The 19,576-nt window shown below is 45.4% G+C and overlaps 1 protein-coding gene across 1 annotated transcript in view; it reads right to left on the bottom strand.

Annotated features, from left to right (window-relative positions):
* Positions 1-19,576, bottom strand: part of lrpprc (leucine-rich pentatricopeptide repeat containing) — a 74,768-nt gene that overhangs the window by 31,793 nt on the left and 23,399 nt on the right. The window contains exons 17-23 of the mRNA XM_036956116.2: positions 17,844-17,950; positions 17,537-17,614; positions 17,375-17,434; positions 15,688-15,801; positions 15,315-15,445; positions 14,784-14,869; positions 7,013-7,220 (exon numbers count right to left, since the gene is read on the bottom strand). Coding sequence (XP_036812011.2) covers positions 7,013-7,220; positions 14,784-14,869; positions 15,315-15,445; positions 15,688-15,801; positions 17,375-17,434; positions 17,537-17,614; positions 17,844-17,950 — 784 coding nt within the window. The remainder of the gene's footprint in view (positions 1-7,012; positions 7,221-14,783; positions 14,870-15,314; positions 15,446-15,687; positions 15,802-17,374; positions 17,435-17,536; positions 17,615-17,843; positions 17,951-19,576) is intronic.

Below are 19,576 nucleotides of genomic sequence, written 5' to 3' on the forward strand. Positions count from 1 at the left end.
ACATTAGGACACGGCTGCAAAGCCACAACATACAGTATACTCTGTACACACAGTGACAGACATATTGATTAATCTGTGGTCAAGTCCAACTTAATGGCTAGTCTGTCTCGGTTCCACATTTGTGTTGTACAGCTGCACTTACATACTCCACTCCCAATTTGTCCCTCACCCCCTCTCTCGCGCACGCACTAGGAGTGAATCCAGTTCTCCATCTCAGGCTGGAGCCGCCTGACAGCTCTCCTCCGTCTCATCTCCAAATGTAATACCCCCCCACACTCCTCTCCAAGACTTGTCTCTCCCACCTCCCATTGTTAGGCTCATTAGCATTGCAGGGGTGCTAATCAAGGATATGGATCCAGTAAGGCAGTTAGCTAGCGGTTAGCGTCTCAGAGAGAGAGCCAGTGTGTTGGAGCGGTGCTCGGCGGCTAACTGGCTAGGCTGACGGGCTGTCAGCGTTAATCTGGGGGAGAAGTGTTCATTAAGTCATTACTGCTGACACTGTGATGAGACAGCGTCGCCAGAATGACACGTAGCGCTTTGTCCTCCGCCGCCAACGCCTCCCTGACTGACGGCACCAACAGAGAGAAGAGAAAGAGGAGGGGATGAGATGGAGAGCGAAAAGGAGGGATGAATAGTGGAGGAGATGGGAAGGGATAAATATGGAGAAGAAAGGGGAAAGCGATAGATGTGGAAAAGATAAAGGGCAGAGACGTGAAGAGAACGGGAACCTTTATTCTGGGGATGGCAAAAAATAAGTCGAAAATCCTTAACTTACTCTAAACTTTGTCTTTGTGCCAAGAAGAGGTCTAGGCTATACTACGCCACAGAGAGACCTTTACAGGTCTAGAAATCCCTCAATAAAGCATTCCTCGCCCTGGGTTTTGTATTGTGAGCCCAGTGAACCCCAGTGATTCAGTGGTGAACGTGGCTCTGCTCTGTGCAGGGAGAAGAGAGATCCCTTGTTTTCACTGCTGCTAATGAACCTGGGGAAATTACCAAGCTAATCTCAGAGCAGGCAGCAATTAAGGCATGAACCTCCACGGTGTGTTTGTGTTGAGCACTGACTGACAGCAAACAAACAGCCCCAGGGGGGCGCTTGCACCACACTGTTGTGTATGTCAAACGTCCATGTGTGTAAAGGTACACCCTTGGTACACCCTCTCCCAGAGCATGTTAGGGGAAAAGGGTGTGTGTGTGAGTGTGTGAGCGAAGGGGGGTTGTTTCGAACAGTGCGCCGCATGGCTGTGGCAAATCCAGCAATTAGTGCTCTGTACATAATTAACATGCAAATGAGCTGATCTACTTAAAAGCTGTTCTCACAAATAGACCTGAACAGGGGCTGAGGGGTGGGGCCATGGGGCCGCGGCTCCCAGAAACACAGGTTTTTCCCTCGGACTGATTTGCATATTACATTTTTAGCGAGAAGGCATCGATAGCCATCTCAGAGAAGCGGAGCGTGAGTCAGAGTTATGTAAATAGGGGTCAGGAGGGGGAGGCTAGGGTTGTTAGGGGTACAGCAGCTGGCCGATCCCCAAACACACACACACAAAGCCTCGCAATCTACCCCCCCCCCCACCTCTGTTAGAAAGACACACAAACACAAAAATGCATGCACAGCCCAGCCCCAGATCCAAATCCTCCCTGACTGAACCAGTTCCCCAGAATGCTCCTTCAAGCATGATCAGGAACTCTGGCTCACATGACCCACCACAGCCAATGACGAACAACGAAGCAGTGAGACACAGGAAGTCCTTTTCCCAGAGAAAATGTTCAGGTACCCTGTTGGGCGTTATCATCTGGGCTCTGTTCCATTCCACCACTTAGAATGAAGGATTACTATGGGACACACACACACACACACAATGCAAATAGTCTGGGTAGCCATTTGATTACCTGTTCAGGAGTCTTATGGCTTGGGGGTAAAAGCTGTCGAGAAGCCTTTTGGTCCTAGACTTGGCGCTCCAGTACCGCTTGCTATGCGGTAGCAGAGAGAACAGTCTATGACTGGGGTGGCTGGGGTCTTTGACAATTTTTTAGGGCCTTTCTCTGACACTGCCTGGTGTTGAGGTCCTGGATGGCAGGCAGCTTAGCCCCAGTGATCTACAGGGCCGTATGCACTACCCTCTGTAGTGCCTTGCGGTTGGAGGCCGAGCAGTTGCCATACCAGACAGTGATTCTAGCTAATCAAACCTGGGTTCAAATACTACTTCAAAGTAAATATTGAGATGTACCCAAATACAAATAAATACTCCCATGCATTTGAACCCAGGTCCTAGGACTATTTAAAATATTTTCAAATACCATAAAACGTCAAATAAACAGTCTCAAATAGCCACTTGTCCTTGTGCCTGGCAACAGCACACATATCAGCAAATAAACAGCCGTTTCAAATAAAGCACAGGGTCTAAATGAATTGTTACATTAAATAATTCAGCAATGACTCAAAAAAAATTGCTATTATCAGTATTTAAATCGGCAGTAAGAACTACTAGCCAATGGCTGCTAACAGCTGAGAACTGCTAGCTAACTGGCAAGTTCAAACAGTCAACAACTTCAGAGTACAGACACCTAGACAATTGGGAAATCGCCATCTATTCACAAAACTAAGAACTGCCAAAAATGGACAGTCAAAGTGGAGAATAATAATATACAGTAGCAGTCAAAAGTTGACACACCTACTCATTCAACCTACTCTACATTGAAGAATAATAGTGAAGACATCAAAACTATGAAATAACACATATGGAATCATGTATTTTCATTTTTGGATAAAAAACGTTCCCGTTTTAAAACGGGATATTTTGTCACGACAAGATGCTCGACTATGCATATAATTGACAGCTTTGGATAGAAAACACTGACGTTTCCAAAACTGCAAAGATATTGTCTGTGAGTGCAACAGAACTGATGTTACAGGCGAAACCCAGAAAAATCCAATCAGGAAGTGCCGCATTTTTTGAAAGCGCTTCATGCCAATGACTCCTTATATGGCTGTGAATGGGCTACGAATGAGCTTACGCTTTCTACGTATTCCCCAAGGTGTCTACAGAATTGTGACATCTTTTTACGCATTTATGTTGAAGAATAGCCGTAAGGGACCACATTGAGCAAGTGGTCACATGATGGCTCCCGCAAAAAATATTGCGTAAAGTACTGAGGTAGCCATTATTCCAATCGCTTCTAATGAGAAACCAATTGTCCCGACGGATATATTATCGAATAGATATGTGAAAAACACCTTGAGGATTGATTCTAAACAACGTTTGCCATGTTTCTGTCGATATTATGAAGCTAATTTGGAAAAAAGTTTGGCGTTGTAGTGACCACATTTTCCGGTCGATTTCTCAGCCAAACGTGAAGAACAAACGGGAGCTATTTCAGCCTACAAAAATGATCTTTTTGGAAAAAAGGAACATTTGCTATCTAACTGGGAGTCTCCTGAGTGAAAAGATCCAAAGTTCTTCAAAGGTAAATGATTTAATTTGATTGCTTTTCTTATTTAGGTGAAAATGTTGCTTGATGCTAGCAGAGCCTAGCATAGTATTATGCCATGATAAACTTACACAAATGCTTGTCTAGCGTTGGCTGTAAAGCATATTTTGAAAATCTGAGATGACAGTGTGATTAACAAAAGGCTAAGCTGTGTCTCAATATATTTCATTTGTGATTTTCATGAATAGGAAGATTTTCTAGGAAGATTTATGTCCGCTGCGTTATGCTAATTAGTTTGAGGCGATGATTACGCTCCCAGATCCAGGTTTGAGAGTCACAAGAAGTTAACAGGTGTGCCTTGTTAAAAGTACATGTGTGGAATTTATTTCCTTCATAATGTGTTTGAGCCGATCAGTTGTGTTGTGACAAGGTAGGGGTGGTATACAGAATATAGTCCTATTTGGTAAAAGACCATAATATGGCAAGAACAGCTCAAATAAGCAAAGAGTAATGACAGTCCATCATGACTTTAAGACATGATGGTCAGTGCAGTTGCAAAAACCATCAAGCGCTATGATGAAACTGGCTCTCATGAGGAACGCCACAGGAAAGGAAGACCCAGAGTTACCTCTGCTGCAGAGGATAAGTTCATTAGAGTTACCAGCCTCAGATTGCAGCCCAAATAACTGCTTCACAAAGTTCAAGTAACAGACACATGTCAACAACATCAACTGTTCAGAGGAGACTGCGTGAATCAGGCCTTCATGGTCGAATTGCTGCAAAGAAACCACTACTAAAGGACGCCAATAAGAAGAAGAGACTTGCTTGGGCCAAGAAACACGAGCAATGGACATTAGACCGGTGGAAATCTGTCCTTTGGTCTGATTGAGTCCAAATTTGAGTTTTTGGGTTCCAACCATGTCTTTGTTAAACACAGAATAGGTGAACGGATGATCTCCGCATGTGTAGTTCCCACCGGGAAGCATGGAGGTGTGATGGTGCTTTGCTGGTGGCACTGTCAGTGATTTGTTTAGAATTGAAGGCACACTTAACCAGCATTGCTAACACAGCATTCTGCAGCGATATGCCATCTCATCTGGTTTGCACTTAGTGGGACTATATATTTTTTTCAACAGGACAATGACCCAACACACCTCTAGGCTGTGTAAGGGCTATTTGACCAAGAAGGAGAGTGATGAGTGCTGCATCAGATGACCTGGCCTCCACAAATCACACGACCTCAACCCAATTGAGATGGTTTGGGATGAGTTGGAGTGCAGAGTGAAGGAAAAGCAACCAACAAGTGCTCAGCATATGTGGGAATTCCTTCATGACTGTTGGAAAAGAATTCCAGGTGAAGCTAGTTGACAGAATACCAAGAGTGTGCAGAGCTGTCATCAAGGCAAAGGGTGGCTACTTTGACTCAAATATAAATCAAAAAATATATTTTAACACATTGTCACTAAATGATTCCATGTGTTATTTCATAGTTTTGATGTCTGCACTACTATTCTACAATGTAAATATACATATATACACACACACACACACACACTGCTCAAAAAAATAAAGGGAACACTTTATTAACAACACAATGTAACTCCAAGTCAATCACACTTCTGTGAAATCAAATTGTCCACTTAGGAAGCAACACTGATTGACAAAAAATGTCACATGCTGTTGTGCAAATGGAATAGACAACAGGTGGAAATTATAGGCAATTAGCAAGACACCCCCAATAAAGGAGTGGTTCTGCAGGTAGTGACCAGACCACTTCTCAGTTCCTATGCTTCCTGGCTGATGTTTTGGTCACTTTTGAATGCTGGCGGTGCTTTCACTCTAGTGCTAGCATGAGACGGAGTCTACAACCCACACAAGTGGCTCAGGTAGTGCAGCTCATCCAGGATGGCACATCAATGCGAGCTGTGGCAAGAAAGTTTGCTGTGTCTGTCAGCGTAGTGTCCAGAGCATGGAGGCGCTACCAGGAGACAGGCCAGTACATCAGGAGACATGGAGGAGGCCGTAGGAGGGCAACAACCCAGCAGCAGGACCGCTACCTCCGCCTTTGTGCAAGGAGGACCAGCAGGCCGCAAATGTGCACGTGTCTGCTCAAACGGTCAAAAACAGACTCCATGAGGGTGGTATGAGGGCCCGACGTCCACAGGTGGGGGTTGTGCTTACAGCCAAACACCGTGCAGGACGTTTGGCATTTGCCAGAGAACACCAAGATTGTCAAATTCGCCACTGGCGCCCTGTGCTCTTCACAGATGAAAGCAGGTTCACACTGAGCACATGTGACAGACGTGACAGTCTGGAGACGCCGTGGAGAACGTTCTGCTGCCTGCAACATCCTCCAGCATGACCGGTTTGGCAGTGGGTCAGTCATGGTGTGGGGTGGCATTTCATTGGGGGGCCGCACAGCCCTCAATGTCCTCGCCAGAGGTAGCCTGACTGCCATTAGGTACCGAGATGAGATCCTCAGAACCCTTGTGAGACCATATGCTGGTGCGGTTGGCCCTGGGTTCCTCCTAATGCAAGACAATGCTAGACCATGTGGCTGGAGTGTGTCAGCAGTTCCTGCAAGAGGAAGGCATTGATGCTATGGACTGGCCCACCCGTTCCCCAGACCTGAATCCAATTGAGCACATCTGGGACATCATGTCTCGCTCCATCCACCAACGCCACGTTGCACCGCAGACTGTCCAGGAGTTGGCGGATGCTTTAGTCCAGGTCTGGGAGGAGATCCCTCAGGAGACCATCCGCCACCTCATCAGGAGCATGCCCAGGCGTTGTAGGGAGGTCATACAGGCACGTGGAGGCCACACACACTACTGAGCCTCATTTTGACTTGTTTTAAGGACATTACATCAACGTTGGATCAGCCTGTAGTGTGGTTTTCCACTTTAATTTTGAGTGTGACTCCAAATCCAGACCTCCAAGAGTTGATAAATTTGATTTCCATTGATAATTTGTGTGATTTTGTTGTCAGCACATTCAACTATGTAAAGAAAAAAGTATTTAATAAGAATATTTCATTCATTCAGATCTAGGATGTGTTATTTTAGTGTTCCCTTTATTTTTATGAGCAGTATATATATATATATATATATATATATATATATATATATATATATATATATATATATATATATAGATATAGATATAGTTTTTTTTTTTTTTTTAATATAGAGGCATAATAAGACAAACATAAAAGTGACAATGTGTAAATAATAACACATTGCATGAAATGAAGAAATTCATTAAAAATGTTGGAAGTGAAAACTGAAAATAAACAATTAACTATGCAAATGAGCCAAAGCTGTGTGCATTATGGAAAAAGACACCTGGCTCAAATAGAAGCCTGTCTCTAATAAGCGCCTGTTGTAATCAGTGATTTAAACAAATAAACGCCCAAGTTATTAATTGAAGGACATGTTTTAAGGACATCATTTGAAAATGGCCACATTATTTGAAAATACACTATAAGTTATTATTTACATGTATTTGAACACAGGTCTGATGCTAAAGTCCTATAGAGTACCGGACAGCTGTTAGGACAGGAGGAGGGAGTACTACTCACGTCTCCAGGTGGGCTGAGACCAGGGGGGAGCAGAGGTTGGCGGTGGGCGTGGCCAGGCCCAGGGTGAAGATGGTGTCTTGGAGCCTGCGGACAGCTACCACGTCCCCCTTCATGGCCGCAGCATTGAGGACATGGAAGAGCAGGGTAACTGTGGTGTCCCTCACAACCACCTCCTTCTCCTTCATTTCCTTCAGCATGTCCACCGCCTCTGTGATTTGGGGGGGAGAGATGGAGAAGAGAGAGGGGGGAGATGGATGGAGGGGGGGGGGGGAGAGAGAGGGGTGGGGAGAGATAAAGTCAACATTGGAGCTGGCCAAATGCATGTTGATAAAACTACAATGCCAACATCTGACACAATTACTCAATAAATGTCAGCTAGTATTACAGTCAGTTACTTGTGGTTTAACTGCCTTGCCCTAGAGAGACTTAGGGGGCCAGGAACTACAATGGGGTGGTTAAAATAAGTAGTCAGCGCCCAATCTCACTTGATGGAAGACTCCAAATGAAAGAGGGAGGGAAGGAGGAGACAATGTGAGAGAGAATGAGAGCGAGATGGGGAGAAGGTGATAAAAGGCCCCTTAGATAATTTCATGTGGGGAAAACAAACCGCTATTAAAACAGCATTTTACACCCAGCAGGAATGCAAATCGGCCCGTATAATGCCAATTTCCTGCTAATTGCTACTTGCATTTCTAAACGAGACTACAATTACCGGGCCGCTTTTTCCCCGTCCCTGTGCCGAAAGCGATGGGGCTAAATTATAGGTGTGCGGCGAGTGCCCGGCGTGCCCTGGCCCCGGGTCCTACAGAGGTAATAATGGAGGCTTTTCAGCAGGCCTGGGCACCCATCTGGCTGACTGGGCCGTGCAGAGTGAACACTCTCCTCTTCTCATCTCTCTCCCCCGGCAGCAGTCAGCTGCTCTGTGGCAGGGCCAGACAATTAAGATGTGTTTACACTGTGTTTAGAGGCGTGCTAATGGGCTGATACCGATAGGGTCTGTTTACACCGGTGATACTAATCATCACAGCCTGGTCAGAGATAGAAAACATCTAGCTCGCCAGTACCCACCCCATGTAAACACACACAAACAAACTAACTTTTATTGGCTTTGGCCCTCAACTACCACGCATATGTGAGTTCTGGCCTCATTTGGGCTCAAACCTCAATTGCTACTCACAGTGTGAGTGCTGTGGCTAGCAGACTCAATAACAGCCAGAATAGAAAGGACCCTGTGTTGACCACTACAGGTGAGTGCAGTCATGTCCCACCATCCCTTCAGTTCTGGCAGTCTAGTTCTCTGGCTAGCTATTATACCTCTTCAACCCGAGTGTTCTCTCAGGGATGAACACTCCAGTGACACGACAGCACACACACACTGGTGTGTGCTTTGGCATCCAAATTCCAGTCTGCCTCTCAATCTCTCCCTCCCCCCTCATTTTCATGCGTTGTTATGCAAATGAAGCACAGTCTGTGACTGTCACAGATTTAATGAAGCAAAAAGGGAAATTGGAAAGGGGAAGAGGGGTGGGGGTTCATGTGGGTCACACTGGGTTTCTAAGAGGCAGCTTTTGTTTTGTGTCTGGGGCTCATTCTGTTCTCTCCCCGGGGCGTCAGGACGGGGTGGATATGGATCTGAACAGGGCCCAGTTGGGCCATGTCCCTCTGGGGTTGGGGTGACCCTACATGTACCTGTGGACATCCCCTTCACTGGATCTCTGAATATATTTCTCTGTAGGATGATACTGTGGAGAGGAATCAAAGCCTTGACTAATGACAAAGAAAGCGTTGGATGCTGTTCCCCAGAATGGTTGGGTTTTCTGCCTTCAGGCTACGGCCTCATTGTGATTGAATGGTATTGGATGAAAACCTGCAGACAACTGACGAAGAAAACATGGAAAACCAGCTGTGTGGTTCTATGAAATCGATTGATAAATCAAGTACCAAGTATCAAGGGGTAGGACACCAGCAAACACTGCAGCCCTTGTGAACTAGACTAAGAGGCTAGAGTTTAATTCATTAGCTGTAGGTGTGAACTCACTGGGCCAGGGATATTTTTTATTTTATTTCACCTTTATTTAACCAGGTAGTACAGTTGAGAACAAGTTCTCATTTACAACTGCGACCTGGCCAAGATAAAGCAAAGCAGTGCGACAAAAAAAAAGTTACACATGGGATAAACAAACGTACAGTCAATAACACAAAATAAAAATCTATAGACGTGTGTTCCAATGCAGTAAGATTAGAGAGGTAAGGCAATAAATAGCAGCAAAATAATTACAATTTAGTATTAACACTGGAGCGATAGATGTGCAGACGATGTGCAAGTAGAGATACTGGGGTGCAAAAGAGCAAAAATAAATAACAATATGGAGATGAGGTAGTTGGATGGGCTATTTACAGATGGGCTCTGTACAGGTGTAGTGATCGGTAAGCTGCTCTGACAGCTGATGCTTAAAGTTAGTGAGGGAGATATAAGTCATCAACTGCAGTGATCTTTGCAATTTGTTCCAGTCATTGGCAGCAGAGAACTGGAAGGAAAGGCAGCCAAAGGAGGAGTTGGCTTTGGGGATGACCAGTGAAATATACCTGCTGGAGTGTGTGCTATGGGTGGGTGTTGCTACAGTGACCAGTGAGCTGAGATAAGGCAGGGCTTTACCTAGCAAAGACTTAGAGGACCTGGAGCCAGTGGGTTTGGCGACGAATATGAAGCGAGGGCCAACCAACGAGAGCATACAGGATGCAGTGGTGGGGAGTATATGGAGCTTTGGTGACAAAACAGATGGCACTGTGATAGACTACATCCAATTTGCAGAGTAGAGTGTTGGAAGTCAAAGTCAAGGATCGGTAGGATAGTCAGTTTTACGAGGGTGTGTTTAGCAGCATGAGTGAAGGAGGCTTTGTTGCGAAATAGGAAGACGATTCTAGATATCATTTTGGATTGGAGATGCTTAATGGGAGTCTGGAAGGAGAGTTTACAGTCTAACCAGACACCTAGGTATTTGTAGTTGTCCACATATTCTAAGTCAGAACCGTCCAGAGTAGTGATGCTAGTTGGGCGGGCGGGTGTGGCCAGCAATCGGTTGAAGAGCATGCATTTAATTTACTTGCATATAAGAGTAGTTGGAGGCCACGGAAGGAGTGTTGTATGGCATTAAAGCTTGTCTGGAGGTTTGTTAACACACAGTGTCCAAAGAAGGGCCAGAAGTATACAGAATGGTGTTGTCTGCGTAGAGGTGGATGAGAGAATCACCAGCAGCAAGAGCGACAATTTATATTTACAGAGAAAAGAATCGGTCCGAGAATTGAACCTTGCGGCAACCCCATAGAGACTGCCAGAGGTCCGGACAACAGGCCATCCGATTTGACACACTGAACTCTATCAGAGAAGTAGTTGGTGAACCAGGCGAGGCAGTCATTTGAGAAACCAAGGCTATTGAGTCTGCCGATAAGAATGCGGTGATTGACAGAGTCGAAAGCCTTGGCCAGGTCGAAGAAGACTGCTGCACAGTACTGTCTTTTAATCGATGGCAGTTATGATATCGTTTAGTACGTTGAGCGTGGCTGAGGTGCACCCATGACCAGCTCGGAAACCAGATTGCATAGCGGAGAAGGTATGGTGGTATTCGAAATGGTCGGTGATCTGTTTGTTAACTTGGCTTTCAAAGACTTTAGAAAGGCAGGGCAGGATGGATATAAGTCTGTAACAGTTTGGGTCTAGAGTGTCTCCCCCTTTGAAGAGGGGGATGACCGCAGCAGCTTTCCAATCTTTAGGTATCTCAGATGATTCGAAAGAGGTTGAATAGGCCAGTAATAGGGGTTGCAACAATTTCGGCAGATAATTTTAGAAAGAGGTTCCAGATTGTCTAGCTGATTTGTTGGGGTCCAGATTTTGCACCTCTTTCAGAACCTCAGCTATCTGGATTTGGGTGAAGGAGAAGCGGGGGAGGGACTTGGGCAAGTTGCTGCAGGGAGTGCAGAGCTGTTGGCCGGGGTAGGGAGTAGCCAGGTGGAAAGCATGACCAGCCGTAGAAAAATGCTAATTGAAATTCTCGATTATCATGGATTTATCAGTGGTGACAGTGTTTCCTAGTTTCAGTGCAGTGGGCAGCTGGGAGGAGGTACTCTTATTCTCCATGGACTTTACAGTGTCACACAACTTTTGGGAATTTGTGCTACAGGATGCAATTTTTTGTTTGAAAAAGCTAGCCTTTGCTTCCCTAACTGACTGTGTATATTGGTTCCTAACTTCCCTGAAAAGTTGCATATCGCAGGGGCTATTCGATGCTAATGCAGTCAAGTCTGGAGTGAACCAAGGGCTATATCTGTATTTAGTTCTCCATTTTTTGAACGAGGCATGCTTATTTAAGACTGTGAGGAAAGCACTTTTAAAGAATAACCAGGCATCCTCTACTGACGGGATAAGATCAATATCCTTCCAGGATACCCGGGCCAGGTTGATTAGATAAGGCCTGCTCGCTGAAGTGTTTTAGGGAGGGTTTGACAGTGATGAGGGGTGGTCGTTTGACGGCGGACCCATTACATACGCAAGCAATGAGGCAGCGATCGCTGAGATCCTGGTTGAAGACAGCAGAGGTGTATTTAGAGGGCAGGTTTGTCAGGATGATATCTATGAGGGTGCCCGTGTTTACGGATTTAGGGTTGTACCTGGTTGGTTCCTTGATAATTTGTGTGAGATTGAGGGCATCTAGCTTAGACTGTAGAACGGCCGGGGTGTTAAGCATATCCCAGTTTAAGTCACCTAACAGTACAAATTCTGAAGATTGAAGGGGGGCAATCAATTCACATATGGTGTCCAGGGCACAGCTGGGGGATGAGGGGGGTCTATAACAAGCAGCAACGGTGAGACTTATTTCTGGAAAGGTGGATTTTTAAAAAGTAGAAGCTTTAACTGTTTGGGCACAGACCTGGATAGTATGACAGAACTCTGCAGGCTATCTCTGCAGTAGATTGCGACTCTGCCCCCATTGGCAGTTCTATCTTGGCAGAAAATGTTGTAGTTAAGGATGGAAATTTCAGAATATTTGGTGGGGGTAATTTGACATTAGGATCAAACCCAAGTTAATGAGAGAGAGAGTGTGTGTGTGTGTGGGGGGGGTTAGGGGGAAAAAAGGTTACCCACTCCCCGACTGTCCATCAGCACGTTACACACACTAGCAGAGTCGTACTGGGGGAAGGAACATGTTAGCTAGCCTGCGAGGGAATGAGCACCCATCAGAGGAGAGACAGCTCATCTCTTCTTCTCTCCTTCCTGACGGCACCACTAATCACCACGACCAGTGGCTCGGCGCTAACATGACCAAATGGAGGCTAGGCGTCCAAGCAGACAGAGTGGTATGTATATCAGCCAAGCCAGCCAGCCAGCGATCTGAAACTCATCCAGCCACATACTGCCACGGCCAGGTAAACAAATATCACACAGGCCATTAATCCCTCTAATTTCCCTGCCTTGTGTTCCACTAGGCCCCTGCACACCCAGGGCTGTGTTTACCGGGGGACCCCACAGAGGCTTTAGCTATCCCTATGCAGGGGGATGAAGGGAAAGGTGGAGAGGTGAAGGTGGAGGTAAAGGAAGGAAGTAAGGAAAACAACAAAGCCATTAAAAGCGGGGAGCCAGTGAGCGGTCCTGCCACAAGTCATGATCTTCAGTGCGGGCCTAGCTGTCTGTAGCGCGGCCCGGTAGACCGGGGCAGTGAGGTGTGCTAATGTGGATGACAAGCCGCCGCCGCACTCACTGGGGCTAATGGCCAGCTAACCCCCCCCCCCTCCCTCCCTTCACAGCACCTCTGCTTGAATTCACATGCAAATTTGTGTGTGTGAAATGTTCAAGCACTTTCCCGGACATGATATGCCATTAGTATCAGGACGGATTTCTGTAATTCTGTTAAAGTAGCGCGAGTCCTGTAATTTTCTCTCGCTCTCTCTCTGTGACGGGGGGAGACAAGGCAGACAGAAGGGGGGGTGAGAGTGACACACATCTTGAAGGAAAGAGAGAGAGGTAGCGTGAGAGAGACGGGGCACACATTTACGCTGTCACTGTGTGCACAAAGCAAAGAAGAAACACTTTTATTGTAATTGGGTCTTACATGGGCAGGCAGAAACCCACCGTGGCATTCAGATAATGGCTGGTTAATGTGGGCGTCATGAGAGTGAGAAAAAGGCGGCTGCTGCCTGCTCCTCGCCACATGCATACAGCCTGCTCTCTGAGAAAATAATTACTCCTTCAGCAGACATTTAACTGCATCAAACACTTCCTTCACTCAGGAGTTGAACTTTGCTGTTCTTTCATATGGCGTATGGATATAGGCATCTTGTAAAGAAAGATATACAGTTGAAGTCGGAAGTTTACATACATTTAGGTTGAAGTCATTAAAACTCGTTTTTCAACCACTCCACAAATTTCTTGTTAACAAACTATAGTTTTGCATGACAAGTAATTTTTCCAAACAATTGTTTACAGACAGATTATTTCATTGTATCACAATTCCATTGGGGCAGAGGTTTACATACACCAAAATTCCAGAAAATGATGTCATGTCTTTAGAAGCTTCTGATAGGCTAATTGACATCATTTGTGTCAATTGGAGGTGTACCTGTGGATGTATTTCAAGGTCTACCTTAAAACTCAGTGCCTCTTTGCTTGACATCATGGGAAAATCAAAAGAAATCAGCCAAGACCTCAGAAAGAACATTGTAGACCTCCACAAGTCTGGTTCATCCTTGGGAGCAATTTCCAAACGTCTGAAGGTACCACGTTCATCTCTACCAACAATAGTACGCAAGTATAAACACCATGGGACCACACAGCCGTCATACCGCTCAGGAAGGAGACGCATTCTGTCTCAGAGATTAACGTACTTTGTTGCGAAAAGTGCAAATCAATCCCAGAACAACAGCAAAGGACCTTGTGAAGATGCTGGAGGAAACAGGTACAAAAGTATCTATACCCACAGTAAAATTAGTCCTATATCAACATAACCTGAAAGGCCGCTCTTTCAGGAGGAATGGGCCAAAAATAGTATTTGGTTGCATGTAAACCTCTGACCCACTGGGAATGTGATGAAAGAAATAAAAGGCTGAAATAAATCACTCTACTATTATTCTGGCATTTCACATTCATAAAATAAAGTGGTGATCCTACTAGGATAAAATGTCAGGAATAGTTAAAAACGGAGTTTAAATGTATTTGGCTAAGGTGTATGTAAACTTCTGACTTCAACTGTAGATGTACAGGCTTAACCAAACCCCACATTTATCCCTAAAATATGACTGACCAGGAACAAGTCTGATGTTAGCCTGCTGAGCTAAAGCCAACGCATTAGCTCGGGGAGCTAACGGAAGTCTTCAGGTCTCAAGCATGGTGACTTTTCAGGCAAGGTTTCTCAGCAGTCTGGACAAGGAACCCTGAAAGCTTTTCTTTAACAGAAAGCAACTTCCCTTGACTATGTTGCCCTGACAGTGTCTAGTGCCCACTCACCTTCCAGTCTGCCCTGCTTGGTCAGGACCTTGACTATGTTGCCCTGACAGTGTCTAGTGCCCACTCACTCACCTTCCAGTCTGCCCTGCTTGGTCAGGACCTTGACTATGTTGCCCTGACAGTGTCTAGTGCCCACTCACCTTCCAGTCTGCCCTGCTTGGTCAAGACCTTGACTATGTTGCCCTGACAGTGTCTAGTGCACACTCACCTTCCAGTCTGCCCTGCTTGGTCAGGACCTTGACTATGTTGCCCTGACAGTGTCTAGTGCACACTCACCTTCCAGTCTGCCCTGCTTGGTCAGGACCTTGACTAGAGCCACATACTTGCTGGAATCCAGAGACACAGAGGAATCCTTACGGCTCCTAAACATGGGGGGGTTGAGAGAGTTAGACCATAGATTAGAGAAATATACATTTTTTTTTGTGTGTAATTTGTGTGTGAAAGATCTCGAACGCGGCTGATGCAGTTCATGTCACAATTGTAACTCCCATCTCCCTACAATTCAGATTCCTCTACCCCCCCCCCCCCCCTCTGATGAAGCAGCGCATGGGAAAGGGAGACAGAGATTGGAGCTGAAGTGGAGTGCAGCACCGATGCCTTTCTGTTACTGAAAGGTTACAGATGCAGGGTGTGGGGCAAGGAGAAGAGATGGGGGTACGTACGCACCGGATTCATCAGAACACCCCTGTCCACTGCTCTGGCCCGGCCAGTGCATTAACGTCTCTCCCAATCCAGCTCATGTTCAACTTTAATGCTTAGCTGGACCGAGTATAGGGGAATGTGTGTGTGTTTCCCCAATCCACTTACAGCTCTCTTTTCAAGTTCAGTGCCTCTTCCACATTGTCATGGCGACAGCAGAGGTGGATGAGGGCGGCGTAGCTCCCGGCAACCATGTCTGCCTCGTGTTGTTTCTTCAGCTCCAGAGCCCTGTCCAGTTTCTGTCAGAAAGACAAGACGTCTTTAAAAAAATCAACCTTCATCTCAAATGCTTAATCCTAAGGCTGGACTCATAGCTCACAGCTGCAGAGCCGCAATAGTCAGCCGGTCCAGTAGGACATTAACAACCCTCATTTAATTGTCTCTTACTGTTGAGCAGCAGACTATCACTCTGGAACTGAACCAGGTTTAAGCTTAGCAAACATTACCCAAAAGAGAGAGGGCATGTTTGGTGAGACTGTACCTCCTCGGCACACAGAGTGAGGATGAGTTGTTTCAGGGTAGCTCCTACTGGTTTACTGTCAGCCTTCAGCTCAGCCAGCCTGCTCTCCAGCGCCAAAACCTTGCCGTCCAGAATCTGAAAGGTAGACAGGAAAACGTTACATGCACTCTCCTTAAATGACCATCACCTACAGTGGGGCAAAAAAGTATTTAGTCAGCCACCAATTGTGCAAGTTCTCCCACGTAAAAAGATGAGAAACCTGTAATTTTCATCATAGGTACACTTCAACTATGACAGACAAAATGAAAGAAAAAAAATCCAGAAAATCACATTGTAGGATTTTTAATGAATTTATTTGCAAATTATGGTGGAAAATAAGTATTTGGTCACCTACAAACAAGCAAGATTTCTGGCTCTCACAGACCTGTAACTTCTTCTTTAAGAGGCTCCTCTGTCCTCCACTCGTTACCTGTATTAATGGCACCTGTTTGAACTTGTTATCAGTATAAAAGACACCTGTCCACAACCTCAAACAGTCACACTCCAAACTCCACTATGGCCAAGACCAAAGAGCTGTCAAAGGATACCAGAAACAAAATTGTAGACCTGCACCAGGCTGGGAAGACTGAATCTGCAATAGGTAAGCAGCTTGGTTTGAAGAAATCAACTGTGGGAGCAATTATTAGGACGGGGGGACCTAGTGAATGACCTGCAGAGAGCTGGGACCAAAGTAACAAAGCCTACCATCAGTAACACACTACGCCGCCAGGGACTCAAATCCTGCAGTGCCAGACGTGTCCCCCTGCTTAAGCCAGTACATGTCCAGGCCCGTCTGAAGTTTGCTAGACAGCATTTGGATGATCCAGAAGAAGATTGGGAGAATGTCATATGGTCAGATGAAACAAAAATAGAACTTTTTGGTAAAAACTCAACTCGTTGTGTTTGGAGGACAAAGAATGCTGAGTTGCATCCAAAGAACGCCATACCTACTGTGAAGCATGGGGGTGGAAACTTCATGCTTTGGGGCTGTTTTTCTGCAAAGGGACCAGGACGACTGATCCGTGTAAAGGAAAGAATGAATGGGGCCATGTATCGTGAGATTTTGAGTGAAAACCGCCTTCCATCAGCAAGGGCATTGAAGATGAAATGTGGCTGGGTCTTTCAGCATGACAATGATCCCAAACACACCGCCCGGGCAACGAAGGAGTGGCTTCGTAAGAAGCATTTCAAGGTCCTGGAGTGGCCTAGCCAGTCTCCAGATCTCAACCCCATAGAAAATCTTTGGAGGGAGTTGAAAGTCCATGTTGCCCAGCAACAGCCCCAAAACATCACTGCTCTAGAGGAGATCTGCATGGAGGAATGGGCCAAAATACCAGCAACAGTGTGTGAAAACCTTGTGAAGACTTACAGAAAACATTTGACCTCTGTTATATACCCTTTGTTGGCAATAACAAAGTATTGAGATAAACTTTTGTTATTGACCAAATACTTATTTTCCACCATCATTTGCAAATAAATTCATTAAAAATCCTACAATGTGATTTTCTGGATTTTTTTTCTCCCATTTTGTCTGTCATAGTTGAAGTGTACCTATGATGAAAATTATAGGCCTCTCATATTTTTAAGTGGGAGAACTTGCACAATTGGTGGCTGACTAAATACTTTTTTGCCCCACTGTATATCTCTAAAACCTAATGAATACACTCACAACAACTCTGTTATCTGAGAAGTTCAGAGGTTCTTGGCTGTCCACCAGGGCGATGACATCCTAAAAGAAACCAAAAGAACCACGTAAGAAAGAAACCAAAACTGCATCATTAAGAATACCTTCACATACAGTAGCTGTGAGTCAGTGATTTAGAACAGATACCTTGATGAGCTCAGGCACGTGATAGGAGTCTAGCAGGTTTCTGATCCCTCTGTAGATGTTCCCTGGGATGATGATACCCTGCAGGTCAAACACGGGAGAACAGGATTAAAATAAATTCTTTCACCTGGGGTTGTCCATTTTAGGAGGGGGCAGATTGCTAATCTGAAATTTGAGATTTGGGACATGGGTAATCTGAATCTCATTATCCGCATAGACAACTCTTAATCTGAGATCAATGTGTGTAAGCCTGTCAGAGAGGTTGTATTTATGAATGGGATGAGTCAAATATCTGTGTGTGTGTGTGTACCATGCTCTTGAGCTGGTTGAAGTACTGCCTGAGCTTGTCCTCCTGAGCCTGCACCTCTGCCTCAGTCATGCTGTCCATCAGGTTATAGAGAAAGTAGGACACAGCCTCTGTAGAGAAGGAAGAGAGGAGTGATGTTATACGTGCACACACACACACGGACATAGAACGTGGTCCCAGGATAATGGCTGTGTGTGTGTGTGTGAGAGAGAGTAGTGCTGACGGTATTCTTTGAGTGAAGCGAACAGTAATGCGTGTCGGGCGGGTGGCAGTGGGTGACAGCCTCGCACTCTGGGGCGGCCGTGCGGAGGACACAACGGGAAGTGACACGGATAACTGTCTCCATCTCTCCCACCAGCACTACAGCCCGGTCAGACCACACACACACACACACTGACACGGAGAGACACAGCCGCGCCACACACACTGAAAGACACACATTCCTGACAAACTAGACTGAGACGCAGGCTGTTTGTTCAGCACTGTGTCAGCAGCCTGGGCCCATTTTCCCTGACAGACAGGCTGTCCCTCTGGCCAGGTCTCACACCCACCCTATATCTAGGGCAGGACATGAACGTGCAAACCGTCTTCATAACGCAGAGTGAGCGCATCAGCAGACTCCTGCAACGGAGACTGCAGATATATACACAGTGAATGCATAGACAGAGACACAGATACAGTGCCTTCAGAAAGTAGTTATACCCCTTTTGTTTGTTACAGCCTGAATTTAAAAAGGATTCAATTGAGATGTGCTACTGATCTACACACAATACTCCACAACGTCAAAGTGGAATTTTGTTTAAGAAATTATTACAAACTAATGAAACATTTAAAGCAGAAATGTCTTTAGTCAATAACCTTCAACACCTTCGTTAAAGAAAGCCTAAATAGATTCAGGAGTAAACATTTGCTTAACAATTCCCATAATAGGTTGCATGTACTCACTGTATGCAACAATAGTGGTTGACATTTTTTTTTATGAGTACTCCATCTCTACCCCGCACATTCAATTATATGTAAGGTTCCTCAGTCGAGTAGTGAATTTCAAGCACAGATTCAACCACACGGGAGGTTTTCCAATATCTCGCAAAGAAGGGCACCTATTGGTAGATGGGTAAAATTTTTAAAAAGCAGACATGGAATATCCCTTTGAGCATGTTGAAGTTATTATTTACGCTTTGGATGGTGCATCAATACATCCAGTCACTACAAAGTCACCGGCAACTGAGTTAGGAAGGACACCTGAGAGGAAGGAAACCACACAGGGTTTTCACCGTGAGGCCAATAGTGATTTTAAATGGCTGAGAGAGGATGGAACAACATTGAAGTTGGTCCACAATACTAACCTAAAATGACAGTGAAAAGGAAGTATATACAGAATAAAAAAATATTCAAAAACTTGCATCCTGTTTGCATTAAGGCACTAAAGTAATACTGCAAACAAAATACAAAGCATGATGTTTAGGGCAAATCCAACACATCACAGAGTACTACACTTCATTTGTTCAATCATGGTGGTGGCTGCATCATGTAATCGATATTCTCGTCATCGGCAAGGACTTGTTCAAAAAAAACGTAATCGAGATACGCACAGCGAAACTCCTAGAGGAAAACCTGGTTCAGTCTGCTTTCCACCAGACACTGGGAGACAACTTCACCTTTCAGCAGGACAATAAACAAGAACACAAGGCCAAATCTACACTGGACTTGCTTACCAAGAGGACATCGAATGTTCC

The sequence above is a fragment of the Oncorhynchus mykiss genome, chromosome 20, assembly GCF_057628025.1.
Source record: "Oncorhynchus mykiss isolate SJ-2025 chromosome 20, ASM5762802v1, whole genome shotgun sequence".
Taxonomy (NCBI): domain Eukaryota; kingdom Metazoa; phylum Chordata; class Actinopteri; order Salmoniformes; family Salmonidae; genus Oncorhynchus; species Oncorhynchus mykiss.